Here is a 26,372-nt window from a genome sequence, read left to right as displayed (position 1 = left end):
TCATTTTGTCAACGAAAATGACCAATTTTGTAACAAAATATTCTGTGCGACACTTGACGCTCCATGGTTTAAACCATGGTTTCATTTGTACCACCTTTGTGAATTCGGGCCATAGGGTTAAAAGTTCAATATCTACAATGACAGAAACAAAAAGACTCCAGAGCAGACAGCATACCTGGTACTGTTCAGTGCACTTTATTTCCTTGTGAAATAACACTGCTCATAATTGGCAGCAGGGAAGAGAGTGACAACCTTTAAAAATTGACACCTGAGAAAAACAAATTAACAAGAATAAAACAACAACAAACAAAAGTGTATATGTATAAGACAGATTACAATACAAGGATCATAATTCTTGAATACAGAAAAGAAGAAGAAAAGAATGAAAATGAAAAAAAAAAAAAAAGAATTATGCAAACATAACAAGATATGGATGATTTCATATGTAGTTTCTCACATCTTCCCTCCAGCCACATTACTACAGCACAATTCATCTTGGGTTTGAATTAAAGGTTTGAGTCAAAGGGTATCCCTGATATAAATCTATTACGAATGACAAAACCTGAATAAATTTCATCCATCCTGACAAACGATATCATCATCATGAACACATAATAAAGTACAATGAAATTCAAACTGTACAAATAAAGTACAGCTCTGCCGTTTTCACTCAGTCCCATTCCGTGTTTAAGCACAGAAAAAGAAAAAGCAAACAAACAGTACACACAGTAGGAACACTTTTGAGTGCATGTAATAATTTGCGCTGTTCGGACATTACAGAAAACATACAGATCTTTCGTACATCACAAAAAATTGTCAACATCTGATCACAGTAACGTATCTCTCCAAGCGTGTGTAACACAATGTAGGATTCCACAACTTCACATACAGTTTCAGATCATTTATCAATTGCCTACAGGTGATGAAGTTTGGGATTGTCTACTCACAAATTTAATTTCTTTCCACAAAGAGTTTCAGAAGAAAGCTGAGGAATTCATGAATAAAAAACAAAAACAAACAAAGAAAGACAAAAACACATATACGGTACCAGTTGATAAGAATGCCATCCAGTGCTTAATACAATGCATTCTTTGAGCAATAAAGAGTCTGTGGATTTGAGACTTCTCTGCTCTGATGTATCCATTTCTATCACACTTCATTTTATTTTTTTTTTAACAACGGCAGAGATCACTGCTTACTGAATAAAAAAAGTAAAAATTAAAAGTACTAGTATTTCTCTCTATAGTCGGTCTAAGTATGTATACACAGATCATATCTCCTGTTTCTCTGCACATCCAACATGGACATTCAATTCTACAGAGAAAGTTAGTATAGAATCATAACACTACCCCTTTCCCCCCTCAAAACAATACAAACAACAAAAAAAAAAGGAGAAAAAAGATAGCCTATGTATAAAAACACACATTGAGTAACAAATGAGAATGACCCACTCTCATCTGGACACCACACTAACTGTAATCTGGCCAGAAACACACACCACAATGTGACTAATCTAATATGCCTTTCTTCCAATACCCTTCATCTGTCAGGTAACCATTAAGCTATAGGGGAGATACGTGTAGCGATTTACTTACCAAACGAAATACACAATAAAACTGTATAACCAGAAACATTCGTGGCTTGGAACTTTCGCAAATTGCTGACCATTAAAAAAATATGAGTATGCTACATGTAGTGGATTGTATACACAAACAAAATGTTGCGCCCATGTTACTTTCGCTAATCACGGCTCCTTGCGAAAGTTTCATGCACAATTTGCGAAAGTTTCAAGCACGTGAAAACTTCTGGTTTCTGAGTAAGCGGGAAAGGCAGGGGAGAAGAAAATTCGACGAAAATATGTCACATGAAACTAAAACGGGGAATGTACACTCGAGTTCATTCAAAGTTGGCTTTGTCCACCATGGTGGTGCCCGACTGCTGTATAATGTAGTTTGCTGCGTAGTGACCGCACTGAACACACTTCTCGATGTCCTTACCCTGTGCCAGCTGGGAGAGGAAGCCTGGAGGGAGGGGACAGAAAAAGAAGGGAAAGCCCCACAGAAGTAAGGGAAATTTATAGGACATCATATCAAACACGCATGGACTGATCTGCTGTATTTTACGCTAGTTTACAGTTTTTGGACCATAGCGTACAGCTCAAAACATTTGACACTAATCCTTATTGAGATTTTGCTTCCTTCTTTACCTCACTTTGCTTTTGTTTTTGTTCTTATTCATATATTCATTGTTATTATTGTCAATTTTTTTGTTCTATACAACTGACTGGATTTAACAAGTGCGCTGTGATGGTTGGCCTAATTGTGCAAAATTATAAACAGTGAGACATATCCATGCTCGTGCACGGACATGTGATGGTAACAAACGATAGCTCTTGATCCGTGAAATGATTTTCATATTCATATTTTCTCTCCTTTGATGATTCCAGCCAAGTTTGGTCAAAATCTAACTACGGGTTTTCCTGAAGACAAATATGTTTTAAAAAAACTCAAAAAATTTGCTAAATTGGGGTGGTATTTTGCCTGAGGGACCCCCTGTGGGCACATAACTGCAACTGTATGATCTCCCCCCCCCCCCCCCCAATGATTTCTACCTAGCCAAGTTTGGTCAAAATCCAGCCATCAGTTTTTTAAAGAAGAAGAAAATAATGTAAAAACGTTAATGCACAATGCAAGACTGATGCTGGATGAAAGAAGGTGAGCGATTGCAATAGCTCACTCAGGCCATTCCGCTCTGGCGAGCTAAAGATACCACAAATTTATGATGGCTTTCATGGAGTTGAACACATTTATGAAGATATATGTAAGATAAACCTACAAAAGAGCATAACAGAAAGAGCCACATAAATAAACAGGATGAATCAAAGTGCTTTGTCAACTGAAATGGAATAATCGAGAGGAATAAAGACGATGAAGAGAGAGGAGGGAGATGAGAGGGAATGGGGTGGGGTGAGGGACACTTACCTCCTACAAAGGCATCTCCAGCTCCATTGGTGTCTAAGATGTCTTCTGCTTTGACGGGAAGAATCGGGTATTCTGTGATTTTTCCTCCTGCATGAAGAGAAGACATCAGAAATACAAACAGTCATTCACCAGACTTTACAGGAAAGACCAAAAGTTGTTCAGTGGTGTATCAGATACTGCAAGGAATGCTTAGCATCGATCTAAATAACTGTAAAGGATCTCACAAATTGTCTTCATTTTTGGTTCATCAGTTCACACAAAGACACCACAGATTTGGGTTGCCCTCAGTCGCAAGACCTTGTGTCTTTTAATTTCAAAGTTCCATTTGATGACTTGGTACTTCATGCTTGTTAGTTAATTCATGCACCTATTTCTGTCAAAAGTGTCATCAACAAAACAAAAAACAAAAAACAAAAAAAAATCTACACATACTTCCCTGCTTTGATCTCATCATAACCACTGACGGCAAGCCTTGCTAACAACAAGATGGCACTGTGGGAAATCTAAAAACTATGTGTGCAGAAGATAGTCGTAAGTAAGTAAGTAAGTCGTAAGTTTCTTCATTTATGTATACTTCACGTGACTTACCTGTTGTATACCTCACGTACATGTACCCAGTTGTATTATACCCATTCTCTTTTGGTTTCCGTTAACCTGTTAACCTGTTTCTGTTTTATTGTTATGTGTTTACGTTGTTAGCCATTTTGTTTTTACGACCATGAAATGTGAAATATGTTTACAAATGTTGCATAATCATAAATCAAACTTAAGATGTGAATGCTCCCGATCTGCCCATAAACGGTGTGCAGATCCTGATTTAACAAGAAAACCAACACATTCGTTTCAGTGGACTTGTCCATCATGCCTAGCGAACGAATTTCCATTCAATCACATTCTACATGACAGTGATTTCGAGAACACTTTATTTGAATTTTTCAATTGTGAGAAAGCAGTCAATTTTTCACATTTGGATAATTTAGCTTTGGATATATTTGCTCTGAATCCTGACGAAAAGGAAAATGAATGTGAATTTGATTTGTTCAGTGCCCCTTGCCAATATTATTTCAGTGATATATTTAACCAAAAACTTCAATCTAAAATTACCTCAAAATTTTTGTCCTTATTTCATCTGAATGCGCAGAGCTTTTCTTCTAAATACTTGCGTATTCAAGAATTGTTGCAATCGCTTAATCACAACTTTGATATTTATGCTTTCTCTGAAACGTGGTTTGATGAATGTGTACCAAATGTGTTTCAGATCTCAGACTACCAACTCATATATAAAAGTCGGAAAGGAAAGAAAGGCGGGGGAGTATGCATGTATTTAAACCCAGACCTACAGTTTAAAGGCATAATTTACCATTTGCAGATGAAACAAAAACCCAACATTAGTGCTTTAAAATAGTTCTAAAATGAGAGTTAGGGATAGAAACAACCACTGTAAAAATTTGAATCCGTATAATCGATGTTAAGTATTGTTAAATACACAAAATGTGAACAATAGTTATAATAAGAATGCTTTCAGACTAAACCGTATACAGTTATGGTTTATTGAGAAAAATGCTGATATCTCCTCATATTTTAGGCTTAATTGCAAAAATTTTATGTGGTAGGATGTTTTGTGATACAACAGACCTACACATATGCATCAAATGTGATATCTTGAACATTTTTGAAATCACTGCTCCCAAAGGTAAACTGGACCTTTAAAGAACGACCCGACCTTCAATTCTCAAACGATAGTGTTGATACGATTTTTGCTGAAATAGAGCAAAGGTCCTCTAAAAATGTGATAATAGGAGTAATTTACAAGGCCCCAAATTCCAACTCTGATGCTTTCATTACCGATTTACACGAGTGTTTACAGAAAATAAACTCTTGAACACAAGCTATGTTATTTGACTGGGGATTTCAATTTTGACTTGCTTAAGCATTCACTCCACGAGGACACAGGCAGATTCTTAAACACTTTGTTGTCACATAGTTTTAGACCACTAATAACTAAGCCGACGCGTGTAACCCCCTATTCATGTACTTGTATCGAAAACATTTTTTCGAATGATCTAGATAGGCCCACTCAATCTGGCATTTTGTACTCTGATGTTTCTGATCACCTGCCAATATTCCAAATTACTCAAGCTAAAGAACGTTTTAGATCTGTCAAGCGTAAGTCCTATGGGAGGGAAGTAGTTGACATGCCGTATTTTTTAGAAGAAATAAAACACGCAGATTTCAATAACACTTTATCCAGTACAAGTGTCAATGAAGCTTATGACAATCTTGTTGATACCTTGCAAAGTCTTCGCAAAAAATCTACTCAAACCAAAAGATTGAAAAATACGAAACGGGACCCCAAGAAGCCGTGGATAACTTCTGGCATTGTACGCTCCATAAATCGAAAGCAGAGGCTTTATAAGAAATATTTATTTACCAAGTTGCAAAAAGACAGACTGCGTTATAAAAAGTTTCGAAACAAATTAAATAGTTTGATTCAAACTTCTCGAAAGATGTATTTTGAGAAATTATTTCAAAATTGTCGCTTTGATTTAAAGAAGACGTGGTCCATCATAAATGATTTGATCGGTAAGAAGAAATCTCGAACTCTTCCAAATTACATTACCGTCAATCAAGAGAAAGTGTACGACAACCAAAGCATGGCTGAAGCATTTAACCATTTCTTTGCTAATGTTGGGAAAAATGTTGCTTCAGAAGTTGGCCCATCTGATATCGATTTTAAGACTTTTCTTTCTGGAGATACCCCAGTAAAGTCTTTTTACATTTACCCCACAAATGAAAAGGAAATATGTAATATCGTAGGCAAAATGAAATCTAGTTTTTCTACTGGAATTGATGGGCTCAGTTCAAACTTTTTGAAACAGATCATCCCGTATATACAAACTCCATTCACCTATATTTGTAACCTTTCGATCTTTTATGGAGAATTCCCGACCGCCATGAAACTAAGCAAGGTCATCCCCGTGTATAAATCAGGCGATGCAAATACCCTGAACAATTACCGACCTATTTCTCTTCTCCCTTCCTTGTCAAAAGTCTTAGAACGTATTGTCTACGATAGGCTCTACAAGTATCTCACTGCCAATGCTTTCATCACTCCCCAACAATTCGGCTTCCGTAGAAAGCACTCAACCGAGATGGCGCTTCTTCACGCCACAGAACTCATTTTGTCCTTTGTTGAAAACAAAAAGAAAGCGTTAGGAATTTTCATTGACTTAAGCAAAGCATTTGATTGCCTTAATCACGACATACTTCTGCAGAAACTCTCTCAATACGGAATTAGAGGCTTGGAGCTTCAGTGGTTTACATCCTATTTAAAAGATCGAAGACAATACGTTCACTTCAAAGATTCTGATTCTGCTACAACCCTGATAACCACAGGTGTGCCACAAGGGAGTATCCTGGGCCCTTTATTGTTCATCTTATACGTGAATGACCTTGTGAATGCGTCTGATCTTTTTTCGTACATTTTATATGCAGACGACACAACGCTATTCATTTCCGATGATAATCTTCAAATACTTGTTGCAAACTCCAATAGAGAATTAGGGAAAATAGCAACCTGGTTTCAGACAAACAAACTACTCATGAATACCACAAAAACCAAATTCATGACATTCAATCCCAAAGGAAGTAAACAGCCACTCTATGCCAACATTGAATTACATGTGAACGGCGTTTCAATCCCTCAGGTTGAATACACCAACTTTCTTGGATTGCTCATTGACAACAGACTAAATTGGGACTCTCATATAACTCACATTTCAAAGAAAATTAGCATGGCAATAGGTATACTGTGTCGTGTAAGGTCTTTTTTGCCAACTACCATCTTATATTCTCTATACAACGCCCTGATAATACCCCACTTAAATTACTGCAGCCTTGTGTGGGGCAGAGCATCTCAGAGCCGATTGCACAAACTTATTATACTTCAAAAAAGAGCTATACGTATATGCACCGGTGCACATTTTAGAGCTCATTGCGAGCCGCTCTTTAAGACACTTGGGACTCTCCCTCTTACAAAACTCATATTCTTTAAGACAGGCATATTCATGTATAAGTTCAAAAATGAACTCCTCCCCGCAATATTCTCAAACTATTTCATCCAACAAAACAAAATTCACTCAAAATACACCAGACACAATAATGATTACAGACTACCGATATTTCGTACATCCTTTGCTCAAACTCAATCGATAAAATACCACGGCGCCATGTTATGGAACAATCTAGAAAGTTCGCTCAAGTCCCTAAAGCTCATTACTTTTAAGAAGACATTAAAGATGTCCCTCCTTTGCAATTAACGATGAATAGGTACATTACCATTAACACAGTATATAACTTTACTCTCTTTTTTGTTTTTGTTGTTGCAATGCTGAGTAATTCTTCATGCGAAGTGCCCACTTTATTATAATTTCTCATGCAATGCAATCTGATCTTCATCATTTCCAGTCACTGTTATTACATGTATATTAGTTTATTGTGCTGTATGATTAATTGCGTTTATATGATTATTTGCTTCAATTTATATTTTCGTAATCAATATGTCCCATTACCAGTGGGTGTAGACATTCGTATAGTCTCATAATCATAGCACGCATAGCTTCACATAGCTATGATCTCTGTGCAATACTGTGCTTCGTTTTTCCCCTGGTTGCAATACTGTGTATAATTCTCAATGTAAAGTGCCCTGTTTACTATGATTTATCATGCAATGCAATTTGATTTTCATCATTTCCATTCACTATTATTATATCATTTTATTGCGCTGCATCATTAATTGAGTTTATTTATGTTCATTTGCTTCAATTTATATTTCCGTAATCAATTTGTCCCATTACAAGTGGGTGTAAATTTTCATAAGTCTCATAAAGTAGTATCACATTGCATGCATTTCATTATCATATCATACTATAGTTTCACATTGCTATGATCTTTGTGCAATACTGTGCTTCGTTTTTTCTTCTTCTTTTGTTTGCCATTCTGAGTATAATTCCTAATGTATTATTTCCTTATTTATTATAATTTATCAGTGTCACAATAGTATTTCATCGCATGCATTTTACGTATTTTACATATGTTATTAGTTCACATTATTATGATCCTTGCGCAATACATTTCTTTGAATTCACGTGCCATCATAATGATTTCTTCCGATTTGACTCTGCAACAAAAATCAACGTTTCCCATCTACACTTCCTTTTTATCTGGCAAATTATGATATGAAATACTGACTAATTGTTTTTTTTTTATATGATAGTAAGCATGCTTTTAAAAATTGACATTATATTTCATTTGTATAAGTTCGAATAAGTATCTGCTTTTAATGTTTTGCATGCTATATTGTTTTTTGTGTTACTGTTCAAAGTTCATTTTAATAATTATCACTAGATGTTAGTGTTGATTAACATTAGTATTATTATTTTTCTATAAAAATCAAACGAATTACATCATTGACGCTTATATTTCGAATGCTGATTGACTAATTGCATGATTTTTTACTGTTTACTTGGCAGTTTAACTTATCCAATCTGATATTTCACATCTTTTGAGTCAACGTACGTTTCAACCAACATTAATTTTTTTTTTGATGCCTCACTTACCCGATATCCATTATTTTTTTTTTATTTTGTTGTCTTTGTGAATGTATTTTGTATGTATGTACGCTGTATGTTTTCTATTTTTATTTTTAGTCGCTTTTATGTTGTATATTAAATCATTATTTATGTTTATTATACAGTTGCAATAGGGTGCACCTTACTCGACAAGCGTTTGCTTCTTATAGGTGTTACCCAAATGAATCCTTGTAATATTTACCTTGTTTTAATATCCGAAATAAATGTGAATTGTGAATTGTGAATTGTGAATAGTAATTCTCTAAAATCAAGAAAAATGCATGCACAGTTGTAGTGTACATAGGGAAAACATCGCTCAAGCAATTTCACTTGCAAAATGCACATACTTCACAGAGAAAGCAATTACTCTTAGCAGGCTGATCGCGATTTGTAATATAATTTTCCCCATTTTTCGCACATTGTTTCAGAGTAAACATGGACAGTAACCATACATAACATGTATGTCCTACTATCATGCGACGTTACATTTGTGTCCACAAGTGTCCAGTTCAGTAATTACTAATTTTGAGACAGAAAATTTGTGATGTTTTCAGGTCTGCTGCTCCCCATCACTGGCGTTTATTCAAAGGCAGTCGAGTCTGAAAAGGCACCTCGGCCAAACAAGGAAAAGTAGAAATTACGCGGTGCGTAATATATGTCCCCGCCGGAAGTAGCATTTTGTAGCAAAATGTGCAATATAGGTAAAAAATCAAGGTCAAAGGTCAAAGAAGTCAAAGGTCAAAATTCTGTGTAAAAGTTTTGAAGCCCTCACCTAGTGTCATCACATAAAGCAAACGGAATCGAAATCGGGTTAGAAATGGCGAAGGAGAAGCATTTTATAGCCCATGTACAATACAGGTCAAAAATCAAGGTCAAAGGTCAAAGAAGGCAAAGGTCAAAATTCTGTGTAAAGTTTTGAAGCCCTCACCTAGTGCCATCACATAAAGCACACGGAATCGAAATCGGGTTAAAAATGGCGGAGTAGCATTTTGTAGCCAATGTACAATAGGGCCTACAGGTCAAAAATCAAGGTCAAAGGTCAAAGAAGGCAAAGGTCAAAATTCTGTGTAGAAGTTTTAAAGCCCTCACCTAGTGCCATCACATAAAGCAAACGGAATCGAAATCGGGTTAGAAATGGCGAAGGAGTAGCATTTTGTAGCAAAATGTACAATATAGGTCAAAAATCAAGGTCAAAGGTCAAAGAAGGCAAAGGTCAAAATTCTGTGTAGAAGTTTTGAAGCCCTCACCTAGTGCCATCACATAAAGCAAACGGAATCGAAATCGGGTTAGAAATGGCGAAGGAGTAGCATTTTGTAGCAAAATGTACAATATAGGTCAAAAATCAAGGTCAAAGGTCAAAGAAGGCAAAGGTCAAAATTCTGTGTAGAAGTTTTGAAGCCCTCACCTAGTGCCATCACATAAAGCAAACGGAATCGAAATCGGGTTAGAAATGGCGAAGGAGTAGCATTTTGTAGCAAAATGTACAATATAGGTCAAAAATCAAGGTCAAAGGTCAAAGAAGTCAAAGGTCAAAATTCTGTGTAGAAGTTTTGAAGCCCTCACCTAGTGCCATCATATAAAGCAAACGGAATCAAAATCGGGTTAGAAATGGCGAAGGAGTAGCATTTTGTAGCAAAATGTACAATATAGGTCAAAGGTCAAGGTCAAAGGTCACGACTGAAATTCTGTGTACAAGTTTCAAAGCTCCCATGTAGTGCTATCATATAAAGCAAACAGAATCAAAATTGGCTCATAAATGACAGAGAAGTAGCAAATTGAAGATTTTGATCACACACGGACGCACACACGGACGAACACACGGACGGACACACGGACGGACGGACGGACACACACACGTACGGAGCCCGTTTCATAGTCCCCTGCTCGAACTCGTTCGGCGGGGACAATAAGACCGAAATGAGGGATATAGTTCTTTTGTCAGTGACACTGCAAAATTATGCAACCGTCACTGTGATGCCAGCAGTGATCACAGGATCAAAGAGGACCTTTGTTATTAGTCCATGTGTGTAGTAGGTCCATGTCTCATTTTGGAAGCCCTACCATTAAAGCCTCTTCTGACATTTGCAGATTTAAAAATAAAAGAAACGATGCAGCTTTAATGCTTCAAAATAGTTTGAAAATGTGAGTTAGAGATGAAAAATAACCAACATGAAAATGTTAATCAGTATAATCAATATTTAGTACTGTCAAATATTAAAAAAAAAATGTGAATAATAGTTTTATCAAAAACCAGTTCTAGAATAAACCATCACTGTGACGGTTTGTTGAGAAAATTACTAATATCTCCTTATTGTAAAACGAGAAATGTTCACATGTATTATAATTTCGCGAATTTCGAGAGAGCCAAGATTCGCAAAATTAAAATGCACGTGAAAGTTCTTGTCTACACTATGCGCATTGAATGTTAGAGGCAACTCGCAAAAAATTTCATGCCGCGAAAAAGGCCGTCGGCTCCAATTCGTAAAAATTTCATACTGCGAAAAAATTGTGTTTTACAGTATGTTTGCGGCTCAATTGTGAAATTTTTGTACAGTAGGGTGTTTTGTGATACAACTGAATTATGTATGTACCAAATGTGATAATTCAAATATTTTTTTAATCACTGCTCCCAGATGTTAAATAGTGGCTTTAATGTGAGACAGAGTGAGAGAGAGAGAGAGCGTGAGAGAAAAAAAAAAAAAAAAAACGACTTACCACTGGCTACGATGGTTGGTTTGTCTCCCTGAGTTATGACAACAATTCTCTCCCTCTCCTTGTTCTCCTTGGGCAGTGCAGCTGCTTTCAGGGCTATCTCCCCAAGGTCCTCAGTCTGAAAGAAAATAAAAGACAACGGACTAGTTAAAGATGTGGATTGAGTGAATGCAGCAGTGAGAGTTTGAGGAAAATCAAACTGTTCAAAAGCTAGTATGATTTTTTTTGTAAGTTTCTGCTCAGTGTACAATATAAACAAAGTTCAAAGAAAATTCAACATATTTTCACTTTTCTCATATAATAAAAACTAGAAATGTCGCTTTGGCGACTGGTATGCCTCCGCCATAAAGCATGATTTTCCCAATAGGTCTAGATAGTACATGTGGACAATGTGTGATTACATTTTCACAAAATTGGCAAAATATTGCAATGACAAGTTTGTCACAAATGTGTTGAATGTTCACCTTCCTTGACCTAGGTTTAATTGGATGAATAGGAGAGCATGTATCTAGGGATTTAAGGACTTTAACTTGACTTTGACCCATTCATACATTTAGGCATTGAGTAATTTTCAAGGTACAGGTGTGGAGAAAAAGTGCAATTTCTGAATTGAATAGTAAATTGTTACCATTTTCATCTGGCCCTTGACCCTAAAATTCATAAGATAATCACTTTCAGGTAGAACATGCATAATATGTACTAAGTTTCAAGATAACTTGAGCCACTTTGAGATATGGAGGAAAAAGTTAGTTCAGCACTTTCACTTGATCTTTGACCTTTTGACCTTTGAGGCAAAAAAAAGAAGAAAAAAAAAAACTTTCCAGAGAATTTCTATTAGGTTACACATGCATACACCAAGTGTAAAAAAATAATAACCCTGCTAGCATTGCATAAATATGAAGGAAATAGTAAAATTTTGAAGTGTTGCACTTGACCTTTGACCCCATGAACCCTACATTCTCTAGATAATCACTTCCAGTCAGTACATGTATATACTGTGTTCCATGAAGATACCTTGAATTTTCCAAGGCACGGAGAAAAAAAAGAAGTTTTGATATTTTTACTTGACCTTTTGACCTTTGACCTTTGACCTCATGACCCAAACTTTCACCAGAGAATCTTAATTGGGTAATACATGTATACACTAAGTTTCAAGAAAATATCTTCAGGCATTCAATAGATATGGCGAAAATAGTGAAATTTCATGTATTTGACCCTGACCTTTTGACCTTTGACATTTGACCTCATGACGCAAACTTTCACCAGAGAATCTTAATTGGGTAATACATGTATACACTAAGTTTCAAGAAAATATCTTCAGGCATTCAATAGATATGGTGGAAATAGTGAAATTTTATGTATTTGACCTTGACCTATGACCTTGAGCATGTGCATCCAAAAGTTGATAGGCACAACTTCACCCCCTAATACACATACATGCCAAGTTTCATTAGGATACCTCAACAGGTTTTGATAGTTACCTTGTCCACAAAATTCATTACGGACGGACGGACGGAAGGACGGACTGACGGACGGACGGACGGACGGACTGACAACCCGAAAATATAATAGGGAGCTTTAGATTTTAGACGCGCGGACGTTCAAAGGGAAAAAAACATGGTCTGAGCGTGCGCATTAACTTGACGTGCGCTACTGCGCACGCTCAGACCATGTTTTTTTCCCTTTGAACGTCCGCGCGTCTAAAATCTAAAGCTCCCTAATGCCTCCGGCACCACTTCGTGGCGGAGGCATAAAAAACACCTGACTTGTCGAGAAAATGTGCACTTTTTCCTCAAACAAAATTTCTTGAAATTCTCTGTACATCATTCTACACATGTGACATCATACACTGTAGTAGTCTTCTTATCCAGCAGTGACTGCACAGATACTTTAAAAATTCATAACCTTTGAACAAATTGTCAGATCTTCCCCAAACTTTCACAGATCTGGTTCTACTAATATTACTGCATTCACTCAATCCACATGTGCAGTTGTATATGAAGGGGGACTTGTCCTTTAACATTTTCCACGTAGTACACACAGAAATGCAATGAATGTTATATTCAGAGTGACACCTTTTAAGCAGAACACAATGCAGACAAGCAGTCTATGAGTTATGACTTTGGAAAGCGTTACAGGGTAGATTTCCTAACTACTCTTCACAAACTTGCAAGGCTTTGAGACACTTCATCATGTTCATCTCATATCTGGATCTTTCTGCTTATTCTGATACAGTATTCATCGCATAATCGGGACAGGTTGGGAGTAGCAAACACGGCCCCTTTAAGCGGGGTGCCCGATTTCGCGATGAGCACTCACCATACACTAACGGCATACGACATGTACATGTAGTGCACACACACACACACACACACACACACGCATACTGATGTACTGTACATGTACATGAATACACAACCACGCTACCCCTCGGCGCGACCCTCTAGCTGTCCCTGCATTCTCGCAATGATGTAGAGTAATCGCAACCGGGTTCTTCTTCTGTCACCTCTCTCCAAACACAAAATATGTGGATTAAAAGCTAGCACTTTCTTAAACATTCGTAGAATTCTTGGACATGTAGGGCGTTCCATATAAATACATATCCACAACCATGGGAAATGATTACCCAGAACTGATGTGGGAACATCAATGAAAAGTCCTTCAATCATTCAATCATCACGGCTTGATTGTTTACTTGCCGCGATCACTGCACTGTATTGTGTTGTCAATATGTAGCGATCTAGCTCGCCATTATATGTACAGAAAAGCGAAGGCGGGCAGCGAGCTGAAATGTATGTGTACTGGATGGACGGAGGTCAAAACACACCAGTCCAAAGCTTGCTTTGTAAGTTCGATGTAAACGGCAACTGATAGGGAATCTTTGAAATATTGTTGTGGTATTTTGGTAGATTTTTTGTGTAAAATATCAACAAAATCAAAGATCGCTTGAAGAAAAATTGTCCCGTTTATCAGAGGTCCCCGCCCGATTATCCAGTGAAAATAACGTGCATTGGAAATGTTTCTGGGAAACGTATGTCATTTAAGCGAGGTTCCCGATTATCAGATGCCTGATTATGCGATGAATACTGTACTTGCCACTTTCTGACATCCACATGCTTTTTCCATTGTCACAGACATTAATCCATTCAGCCGTAAAAGCCAAAATAAGAATACTTTGTATGCCATATATTTTGAGGGGATTTTATTTTCACAAATTTTAAAAGTCAGGTGCAACAACTATTTAAATGCTAGTTAACATTCAAACCTTTCAAAGAGCACAAGCTGGCAACTGCTTGTACAGAAGACAATTTTCTACTTTCTCTACAATAGGGAGCTTTAGATTTGCGGCGCGGACGTTTGAGACGACGCTCCAGTTGGATGTTCTCCTTCCTCCCTGCGTCGTGTTGAAAAGTAGCTTTAAATAGATTACATGGAGATGCAACCTACCAGAAATTAAATGCCGCCCCCACGTGATCGGTTCATGAAGTAGCTCTCTACGTCGTGAAATGAGCGAACGTAAAAATAGCACAGAGCACAAAGTGAAACCTCGGACGACACAAGCTATGAATAGATCGACTTTGATATGCGATTCTGCACATGCTCAGAATTTTTTTTTTTTCCTCACTGAACATCTCCGTCGCGGAAATTTAAAGCTCACTAATCACAAGAATGAAACAGCGACACAATACTTACCCCCATCTCTTGCTCCTTTGCAAAGACCGCTGCTTCCTGCCAGAGAAAAGGTGGAGGAGGAGGAAATTAGAAATACTGCATAGGATACTTGATTTTGCTGAAAATGATGAATCCTTCGACATTATTTTTGTCACAAATTTCCATGGTGTGTGTAAAAGGTGGCTTGATTTTCGAATTAACTTTTGCACCGTCTCCCTCCTTACCTATACTACAAGTTGTAGCTCTGCTCAGAACTAATTTACAGCAAGCAGGGATGCCAGTTAGAAAGACAAAGAGGGCCTAAAATACATACATGAAGCTACTACGCACAGGAAAGGGTTTGAACTCTGATACAACCAAGGTCTGAATTCAGGCTTTTACCTGAAAACTGGTATCTCTGGACAAAAGAATTCCCATTTTCTTTCTCTTTCTCGCCCTCTTAAATGACAAGTTCATCCAAATATACGTGTGGATTGAGTGAATGCAGCAATATCAGACGGAACACATCAGTGAAAGTTTAAGGAAACTCGGGCAATCCATTCAAGAGTTATGAATTTCAAAGTTTTGGAGAAGACATCACTGGATGAGAAGACTACATGTACAACAGCTTGCTACATTCACTCAATCCACACGTACCATATATTTGGGTGAACTTGTCCTTTACCTCTCCACCCATCCATCTTCTGTCACTATCTACCTCTTCACATTTCTGTTTTCCCCAAACTCTCTGCTAAGTTATCTCTCTCTACTTCCTTGTCACAACATTTAGTCTCACTGAACTGATATCCAGCAATTATCATGTGAAGCAAAACCTGTGTCAAGTGATTGCTTTGTTGTTTCCACTTCACTTCAGATATCTTTCATGAGCTACTGTATACGACGAATATTTCGAGAGGTTTTCTATTTTCACGAATTTCATTGAGTGGGATAATGTTCGCAAATGTAAACAAGAGACCCGCGGGTCTAGCGCTCACCTGAGTATCGCAAGTTCACCTTTCACGCAGTCACTAATCTAAATTATTCACAGCTCTACTAAAATTTGACCAGGCTTCTCAAGTAGAAGATGAAAATGTACAATAAGGGCCGAAATTTTTAATGATTCCTTCATTTGGGGGGATTGGGGGCCCCCTGGGGCCCTCTGGGTGGGGCATGGTGCCCATTTTGATAAATTGAGATCCTGACCCCCTAGGGATGCTACCTGCCAAGTTTGACGAAAATCCATCATGAGGTTTTCAGGAAGAAGATGAAAATGTACAATTCAGGCCCCCATTTGGACCTTCCCAACCCCCCCCCCCCCCCCTGCCCCCAAGAGGGGCACCCCTGGATTTGCTATGAACAAACTTGAAACTACAGTCATTAATGTATTCACTCATAGTATTATCTTAGCTCTATAACTTCTGATTCTAGAGAAGATTTTTAAAGATTCCTTCATTTTGGGGGGTTTGGCCCCGCTGGGGCCCCTGGGTGGGGCATGGTGCCCATTTTAACAAATTGAGATCCTAACCCCCTAGGGATACTACCTGCCAAGTTTGGTGAAAATTGGTCACAGGGTTCTCAAGAAGAAGATGAAAATGTATAATTTAGGCCCCATTAGGACCCCTCCCCACCCCCCTCCCCTGGGTCCCAAGGGGGGCACCCCTGATTCTGCCATGAACAAACTTGAAACTACAGTCATCAATGTACTAACTCATAGTATTAACTTAGCTCTATCACTTCTGGTTCTAGAGAAGAAGATTTTTACAGATTCCTTAATTTTGGGGGGTTTGGGCCCCCCTGGGGGCCCCCTGGGTGGGGCATGGTGCCCATTTTAACAAATTGAGTTCCTAACCCCCTAGGGATGCTACCTGCCAAGTTTGATGAAAATCGGTCTTGGGGTTTTCAAGAAGAAGATAAAAATGTAAAAGTTTACGCACGACGGACGACGCACGACGGACGACGCACGACGGACGACGCACGACGGACGACGCACGACGCACGACGCACGACGGACGCCGGACGAAGGGCGATCGCAATAGCTCACTTGAGCCTTTGGCTCAGGTGAGCTAAAAATACGCAAATATAGAAACTCTCACTGTGAACTAAATGTGACATGCATGCATACAGTCGTCTTTTCAGTAATGTACTCCACGATCGCGAATTTAACCACTCGCGAAATTATCGGGGAGTCCCGATGTGCGAAAAATTTGCTAGATATATGGCGTATACCATACATCTTCCCCTCTCTGTCTCATCTTGTGGTGTATATTTCATTTGTATTTTTGACATGTTTTTCATCTCCCATTTTTCATTTTTCCTTTCCTTTTGTCACTTCTCAAATGCGCTTACAAACATTGTATCAAGCGTGTTGCAAATACATGATGTATTATCATTATTCATTATCATGGTCTTTCAAGACCATGCTGAATAATCAGTACAGTCTTATGCATATCTTACAACATATAAATTATACACATCCATACACATGACTGTATCAGAGTTTGCATTTAAAGGTCTGTAATATATACTCTCGGCTGTTCTGTACTTTTTTTTTTTCACAATTCTCCTTTGTTAACCAAGTATTTTACAAGCCTCTACCTGATTGAATATACTGAAGAATTCTGACACAAGAAAGAAAATAGAATGAGATGTGTTTTTGGTATATCCACAGAAGGGTTCCCCCCTCCCCCAACTGAAGACAGATTGATATTCCATGACCCTAGAAGCTGCACAATTTGTCAACTTGTTTCATTCCATTTTCCATGTTTCTTTCTGCATGTTTCTGTTTTGTCTGATATTCTTGCTTTCATATCAATACTTCAGTTCCTTTTCCTACTACATCTTGCCTTATTACCTGCTCATGAATTCTGGAATTCAATATTCCAGGCTTTTAAAGACACTCTAATGAAAATGTGGCAGACGTGTCTTCCACATTAACATATCCTCTGAAACTAACTTAACATTTCAGGCCAACTCTCGATCATATGGATGAACGATGTCCTTCAGTCTTGTCAACATCTGTCTCTCTCATGCCAACTTTCTATAATATGACATCACCTATCAATCTCTTCTGGAACCAACTCGTGCAATCGAACACATCTCCACAGCATATCTGCCATATACTAAGTGCAAATTACCCACGGACACACATTTTACTAGTCTGGCAACAATATTCCGAGCAAAGCCATGAAGAGAATTTTCACATTGAATTACATACAATGTTGTGCTGGATGATAAAGTTACAGTCTTTTCATGTGTTGTAGTTTTGGTTTTGGTTTTTGCAAGTTAAGACACCTATCAACTTCTTTTTTTTTATGACTATAATTACCACTGTAGAATAACGAATCCTTCCCAAAGTTGTTTTCCCATTACCAACACAGCTAAAAATATCACTGTAGGTGATTAATGTCCCCTGCGCAACAATTCTATACTGGATTACTACTACCAAGAATAATGATAACCAGTAACTTCACATGAGCTGCAAATAAAATTTTTTGGGCCATAATTGCACTGTAACAATGGCGATGTACTTTCCACTACTCTTATATATTTGTGTGCCACATCTCTTCTGAAACACACACACACACACAAACAATGAAGAAGTTCAATCTGCATTTTTTCCCCCTGATATATGTTGTTTATCATTATGTCAAGTTTATCATGTGTGCCAATTTCCTTGTGAATTGCTAAGAAACTGGAGAAGTAGTTCAATCTGGAAGCCTTTTACCTGATTTGGGGGACATGATGTACTGTTACCATGGCAACACACTTTCTGTTACTGTGGAAAATTGTGTCTTGCACAACTTCACATTGAGCTCAACATAGGTGCCAAATTTCTTTGGAATCATGTCAAATCTGGAGTAGAAGCAGTTTGGTCTGCACCCGCCTGACAGACCACAGATTCTTGAACCCCCCCCCCCTTTTTTTTACCCCTTTTTGACGGGAGCATAACCAAATGGTCACAGTAGTTGATAGAAATGGTAATCATATCAGCTGTCTGCTTGTTTCAACGATGCAAAATATCCATGCGCATTGATCTTCACATTATAAGATTGCCTGCTCTTGGAGGATTGACAGCATGCGCAGAATAGAGAAGCCTCAATTTCTTCACAGCATACCACCACAAACTGAGCCAAGAAACCCATGAAATGTACTGCTTAAAATAGTCCGTCTTGAAAGATGGAAGACTTGATGGCATGGATTTCTGATACACGACATGCACTGCCTTACAAGTGTCTCAAACATTTCACTTTCAGTTCACGATATAATTAACAGACATTATCTTCCTAAAGTGGTGTTGAATTATTTTTCTAATACTTTGGAGGAAAAAAAAAAGTTGTAATTGGCAATTTATCATCAATGGCTATTATCTAAGATCTAGCACTAATGTGTCATGTGTGTTTTTATCACCTAGTCCTCTGAAAGGGGAACTGAACTGCTTTTGGTCATCTGCCTCAAGGCATTTATATGCTTACTTAACTTGTTGAGGACGGGCTGATTTTGCCACAAAACGGATTTCCCATAGACACTTGCCCGAGTATACTCGGGACTCGTCCTCAACAGGTTTAATAAATGGCCACATACACTCAATCTAAACTTAAGATGCCAACTCTCCATTTTGGTTTGGTGTATTTTATCACCATAAGCCAGCTCGTAATTAGCCCATGTGCACATTGGTACAAATAACGTTCCTTTTTTTTCTTTTTCAGTTGCTTATGCACTTCATTCATTTTCAAAGCAACATAAAGCATAAAAGCTTGCCCGACATATTAATTTATGGATTTTATGTTCAAACATAGAATGAACGTGCTTAAACCAGGTGACCAGAATGGCCCATCAATGAACACTTTTTTTTAAAGCATTCGTTTCCTTATTTTGCACCGTATGCATGAAATATATATATATTTTTTGTGTGTCAATATTGACAAATACCTGGCTTTCTGTTAGGCAGATGTGTTGGCAAGCACCATTTATAAGGATTACATAAATAATCATTATATTGCAGATGCTCATCTTGGTGATTATAGAAACCAACATGGCTGTTGGTACAACTGTACAACTGACTTTTTTCTAGTCATGAAGAAAGTGAAACAACGAACTGGCTTATAGGACTATTCGCTTTTAAAATACTGTAACTGAAGTTCGCCATAACGGGGGGTTCCAAAATAAGAAGAAAGTATGATTTAATGGGTTATGCAATAATCTGGCGCATTGCTACAGTGTATGTCAGTGCATTAATTGTCATAGAAGCCCCCAGTCATGGCAGAAATAGGTGATGAGACAGAACAGCTCCCAAACTGTAAAGGTCTACAGTTGCCTGGCAGAAAGACTTATGAACAAGCTCACCGTCTCATTGCCAAAGAGGTAGTCGACGTAGGGCATCAGCTGCATTTGGGGCTCCTTGAAGAACTGGCTGAGAAACGGTGCCGAGAGATTGGTGCAGAAGATCTTGTTCTTCTCGGCAGCGTGCTTGCCGAGCTCTATCATGGCATCTGGAGCGACGGTTAAATGGAAACCCTGGACATGAAAGGTTGTAGCAAAGTACACGATGAGGACACAGGCAGAATGGGTAAATGATATCACAGCATATAATCTCTAAAAATATATATAACTATTGGTCCAATGACTGATTGCTGGGCTTCCATACTGAACTGGCTTTCAAGAGAAATTGGACATTGCGATAAAAAACAAACACTATAAAAACAAACACATAACAGACTAGTGAGTTATATAAATGCAAGATATGTACACATTCTTTGAACACTTACAAACAAATGAAGCAGGGGGATCAATGATTGCCTTTATATCATAAGACTTAATATGTACTACAAAACGATGCAATCATATCTCCACAAGGCAGAAGGGAACAACACACATTTGTGATGAATGCTATCACAGTTTTTGTATTCCTCGTAAGCATCATCTCAATTACCAGCACCATCACTCCCACTTACCTCCTAACTCTGCACATCACATTCCTTGACACACCCCTTGTCACCAATACCATCAATATCACAATCATCTTTTCTCATATTCATCATCAATTTCATATATGACAATACTATCATTTACTTGATCATCACCATCATGATAAGCCTTTCTCTCTTTTACATGGTATTTCATTTATTTGTGTGAATCATACTACTATTTGTCATTCTATTTTTGCATACAGGGCACCATTGTATAGCAGTTGGCAAACTTAATGTGCCTACCCTGTATGTTTTTTTTTACAGAAAACATGAATACAGTTGAACCTCTCTTATCCGACCTCCCTTTATCCGGATCTCTCTATTATACGGACGCAATCTCGCCGTGATTTTTTTTTTTAATAATTACGGGAGGAAAGGGGGATTCCCAACTCAGTCTAACAATGGCGACCTACAGTCGACTTTGCTGAGTACGGTTTATTTTCAAGATCTACTTGATACATTTCTTAATAATTATTTAGGTAAATCATTCCAAGAATTTATAAAAGAAAATGATTTCATTCTTGCAAACACGAACCTCTATTTTGGGGTCTCTTACTGAGTGTAACAATGAAAAGGTTGCAGTATACACATTACTACATGTGGTACTACAATGGGCTACATCAGTACATGTGTATGTATATGTACATGTTTAAAGCATTGAGTCTCCCGTATCCGGCCAAATCCCTTATCCGGATGAGCCCCAGTCCCGACTTGTCCGGATACGAGAGGTTCAACTGTACATTACTAAATGGTAATTAACTTTTCTTCTACTCTTCTTCATCATATTTGCTTATCATAACCACTGCTGTCATGTTATTTACATTTTCTCTTCTGGACCATCATCATAAGCACATCGCCGTTATCACCATCAACAGTTTTAACCATCGTCATTATCTACGAAATGCAGAGAGGATCTCAGACTCACAGCAGAGTAAATGACTCCACATTTTTCGACGTAAGCCCAGTTCTCTGGGAGCGTGAGATGATCCTTCTTGTAGTGGTTGGCGGCGGCAAGATTCGCGCACAGCGATCTGGAACGAGTCATCCAAAGTGAGAAAAGAGGAAGGATTAATATAACAATCTCACTCTACAACAATTCTCTTTGTAGCAGAGCAGTGCACCCATATGAACTAGGAGTATACCTAGCTGAAAATAAAATGTACTCAAAAATGTACTCAACTAATTAAGTGAATTACGAAACTACAAAATATGAGTGTTGGTCCTTAAAGCACCATTCTGAATCAGTTCAATCAATTTCATTTACCAGTAACCTGAATATTTTTCATCATAATGTTTTTTTTTTTTATATATATATATGATTCACAAACATTCACTTCATTTTTTAATATTGAGGACTACAAAGAAAAAGTTCACATTGGTCTACAGCACCTACATTGAAATCAGTTATGTGTATGTAGATCTGATTCATATGTATCTTAGAAGGTTTTCTGACTACTGTCTCAACCACTCTTGATAATGACAAATTTTCTTCTTCAAACCCTCTGGGTCAAATCAAGCCTTGCAGGAAATAATTCTTCTTAGTCAAATAAAACTGTCAGAATATTACAGTGTCTGCATAATACGATACGAGATAAAATTAGGAATTTCTGTTAATATTATCACAGAATTAAAGAAACACTCACTAAAAATATGAGCACCACCCCCCCCCCCTTTTCTCTCTTTCTCTAATCAAATACCCTGGCTAACTGGGTGAAATCTGCTGTCACCAATACCACGAAATTAAAAGCGGAGATTGTACTATTTCCTGAGCTCAAGGCAACCCAGATTCACTGAGCAAAGCTCTTTGACTAACACAGATATACCACAAATGCTAATGCAAACAGAGGCCAGTGAGTGTATGAGCACAGTCTCGAGGTTTGCACAGTGTTTTTGCGACCTTTGCTCCTTTCAACCATGAATTTATTGCCAACTCAGCACATCTGGGACTGCTTACTTTTTAAATGAGTTGCACGCTCATTAGAGCGCTCTCCTAAAGCGAACCACACTGTACCGAACCCGCCACCATAGGGGCACCAGAACACTCCTAAAATGTACCCTATTGAACTGAGCCGAGCCGATAGTGGACTACTTCCCGATGTATTCAAAACGGGTACCAAAAGCATACCAAAAGTTCACAAGTAAAGAATGTGCGTAACATGAACATACATCATTAAGAAAAGAATCCATTCTCTTTCCTTAGGACATCTTTAAGTGGTTGAAGCATGCAAGGTGAATGACCCTGTTGCTACAAAATGTGTGACCCCCTCTACAATAGCTCATGAGGTACGCTTTTTTTTTTCAGAGCGCTCAAACGCACTCATAGATTCTAACTGGAAGACCAGGGCAAGTGTATAAAACTTTAAGTGTTGGCTGTCGGGAATCCAAATACATTGGTCCCTTTACCTAAAATTCTGGCCTTTATCTAATTTACTGTACAGATCACCTGGTCTTTGGTATGTGCATATCAGGTAAAGCATTTGGGCAGAAAAGACCACATCTTATACACAAATATCATGGGTGGGGGTGGGGGGGGGGGGGTGGTGCTTGATAACTACCTGAGCTTGAGCTCCAAGACAAACCCAACCTTGATTAAGCTTTTCCCTAGCACCCCCTTTACTGTATGTATGCATTAAATGTGCTGTGACTACCTCTGCAGGGGCCTCGCAAACAGTTATATAATGTATTGTTCCTTACCTCTAATAATATCTGCACACAAGAGAATTTACACATTCAACTGCACACAGAGATAGTGATTGAAATTTACAGGGTTTTGGTCCTTGGTACCCCCTGCCAAAAAGGCTGCAATGGTGACCATGTTTCTTTAAACAAGACTGCATTCCCTGCGCGATTATACAAATGATGCACCACGTTGCACCCCAGGGTACTGCCTCATCCTGAGTTATGGCATTGTGTAGCGGTATCTTATGTTTGTAAGATGCACAGTTACACACTGCCATTGCGGTGGCCAAATTTCAGCAGTTGGTAATAACATTTTCAATGCCAATTAAGCCATGTTCTGATAGCTTTTACCATTTAATTTCAATTATAATAATTTCAATGATAATAATAACAACAACAATGGCCACCACAACTTTAAATAACTTTTTGAAACATGTTATTACAATTTTGCACAGTAATTCAGAAAGAGATCATTTTAATCAATGAATTAATCTTATGATCACTTATTCCACATCTTCAGTGGACTGGTAATGCATCTATAGTGCAATGCTGTGGCCTGTGTGTGACAATGAGATCACTGATGTCTGTCGCAGTGTGCATGATGAGCGGTGAAGTCATCATGCTTCTGTACTGCTGAAACTCACTGCTGTGTAGCAAAACTTTCTTCCAGACAGCACTAAAATGTACGTTCACCCATGTTTTGATAACCCAAGGTACAAACCTGAAACCCAAAAAATTATAGAAATTCAACAAAACGGCAGATTTCTACTTCCTACCCCAGAGTACCAAAAACTGCATCATATGATATCAATGACGTGGATGACACAGTGGACTTTCGTTATAACAAAGTGCTCTCGACTGGCAGTTTTCTTTTGTTAAATCGAAATTTCATTATAACCGAACAAATGAACAGCAAAAGACATACATACTTCATTGTTACCAGAATTTTGTTATAACCTTGTTTGCTTTAACGGAAGTGCACTGTATAATTAACAGTTGTGCTCACACTTCACATCCACACATATCCTTAACCTTTCCTCCTCCCTACCTGTTGCTACCGGTGATGAGACAGGCACAGGACCCCGTGGGAATCTCCTCGTTGATGAGGTACCTCGCCGTGCTGCCTGCTTTCTGCATCCCCTCGCTCAGACGCTTGCCGAATTCGTCGTCCCCAATGCAGCCAAAGAAGGTGCTGACTCCTGGCTTGTCAAGAATCCACTGATTGAGAATGGGGTGGGGGGGAATAAAACATATCTTTCTTGAAAAGAACGCTCAAGTGAACACTTTTTAACTTGTTGAGGATGGGCTGATTTTGCTACAATACACATTTCCCATAGACACTTGCCCCAATACACTTGGGACTTGTCCTCAACAGCTTAAAATGTCATTATCTACTAATAGTACATATACCTCAGCATTACAAATACCTGAAAGACACTCACTTCCACAAATACTACCCTAAGATCAACCAAACTAGCCCCATACATCTGTTTGCATGCTTTCCTTATAAGGACATTAAGTACCAAAATGGAAGGAAAAACAAAGCAGGTATGTATTTTTCCAACATTGGTAATTTTTGCAGAAGTTGCTACTGTAGGCAAGTACCTAGAACTTAGCAAATAATAATAATAAAGATATCCATATGAGTTTCACCAGCAGAAAACATTTTGTTCGTTTTCATTCTGGTGTAAATGGCAGGGCAATAATTCAACCTATTTTTACATTCCGATTCACCAATATCAATGGGCCTCATTGATGAATTTTCACTTAACAGACTATGCACATAGCTTGTTATGATGTTTATTTCTTGATTGGGAGATAAATCATGGACAGCTCACATCAATAGGCTTGGCTTCACCCAGTGCTCTCTGCTTTTTCAAAATAACTTGTTCAGACATGTCTGACCTGTGTATAAATGTTCAACATCTGGCAAGCGGCTAACAACTACCAAGTCTTATCACACGTTTCTGCTTGCTTGATCTTTGAATATTAATGTTTTGATGAGATCATATCTCAAAATCCCATTAGTAGTAATTTGTCTTTGTTGACAAATCACTGACAAGGATTTCCGTTGCATTTCATTTGAATGTTTTCTGGCGACACCCCAAAGACTGTGTGATGTTCAGAGTCAACATCAGCCTTTGGACTTCCCTTCTCCTACTCGCCCAAATGAGGCCTTAGGCATGGGTCCCATTCTCATAGCATGCAATTACTGTATCCATCAAATTGCTTGCCCAACAACAGGATTATGGCACCTGCTCTTGGAAAGTGGCCAAACGGGTTTGTAGCACCCTGAAAAGATATGAAGTCATTATGTGAAATGGCAGAGTCTAGACTATGACTATGACCCAGACTCTCAAAACATTCAACTCATGGAAATCTCCTCTCCCCCCCCCCCCCCAAAAAAAAAAAACAATCATAACACTTCCAGCTGCATATGATCAGAGATAACATACAAGGCACCTTATCAAGTCATCTTGAATCTCTCATGAACAAATAATGAATGATCCATGGGCAAATAGGTTGGTACCTGATGAAAAACAGTCAGATGGTTGATCAAACACAAAACAGAAATAATCAAAGCAATTTCCTTATAAAAGTGCAACTTGTGGTTTAAGGTAAAGTTCATTAAAAGCCAAAATTTGAAACTGTGACAGATTTTGTGATTCACACCTGCAGTTATGGACTACAGTATGTGGACACCTTACAAATTTTGTTCAATTAGTTACAAATTACACCCCCCCCCCCCCCCA

The 26,372-nt window shown here is 38.2% G+C and overlaps 1 protein-coding gene across 2 annotated transcripts in view; it reads right to left on the bottom strand.

Moving 5' to 3' along the window:
• Positions 1–174: 174 nt before the first annotated feature.
• The window catches only part of LOC140228693 (uncharacterized), a 42,449-nt gene continuing 16,251 nt past the window's right edge, over positions 175–26,372 (bottom strand). For both annotated transcript variants that reach the window (XM_072308960.1, XM_072308961.1), the window contains exons 4-10: positions 24,668–24,837; positions 21,866–21,971; positions 20,318–20,488; positions 15,017–15,052; positions 11,327–11,441; positions 2,982–3,068; positions 175–2,021 (exon numbers count right to left, since the gene is read on the bottom strand). In XM_072308960.1, coding sequence (XP_072165061.1) covers positions 1,897–2,021; positions 2,982–3,068; positions 11,327–11,441; positions 15,017–15,052; positions 20,318–20,488; positions 21,866–21,971; positions 24,668–24,837 — 810 coding nt within the window. In that variant the 3' untranslated portion in view covers positions 175–1,896. The remainder of the gene's footprint in view (positions 2,022–2,981; positions 3,069–11,326; positions 11,442–15,016; positions 15,053–20,317; positions 20,489–21,865; positions 21,972–24,667; positions 24,838–26,372) is intronic.

The sequence above is a fragment of the Diadema setosum genome, chromosome 5 (genome assembly GCF_964275005.1).
Source record: "Diadema setosum chromosome 5, eeDiaSeto1, whole genome shotgun sequence".
Taxonomy (NCBI): Eukaryota; Metazoa; Echinodermata; class Echinoidea; order Diadematoida; family Diadematidae; genus Diadema; species Diadema setosum.
The sequence above is the reverse complement of the archived record's forward strand: the minus strand, read 5'-3'. Positions and strand labels throughout refer to the sequence as shown.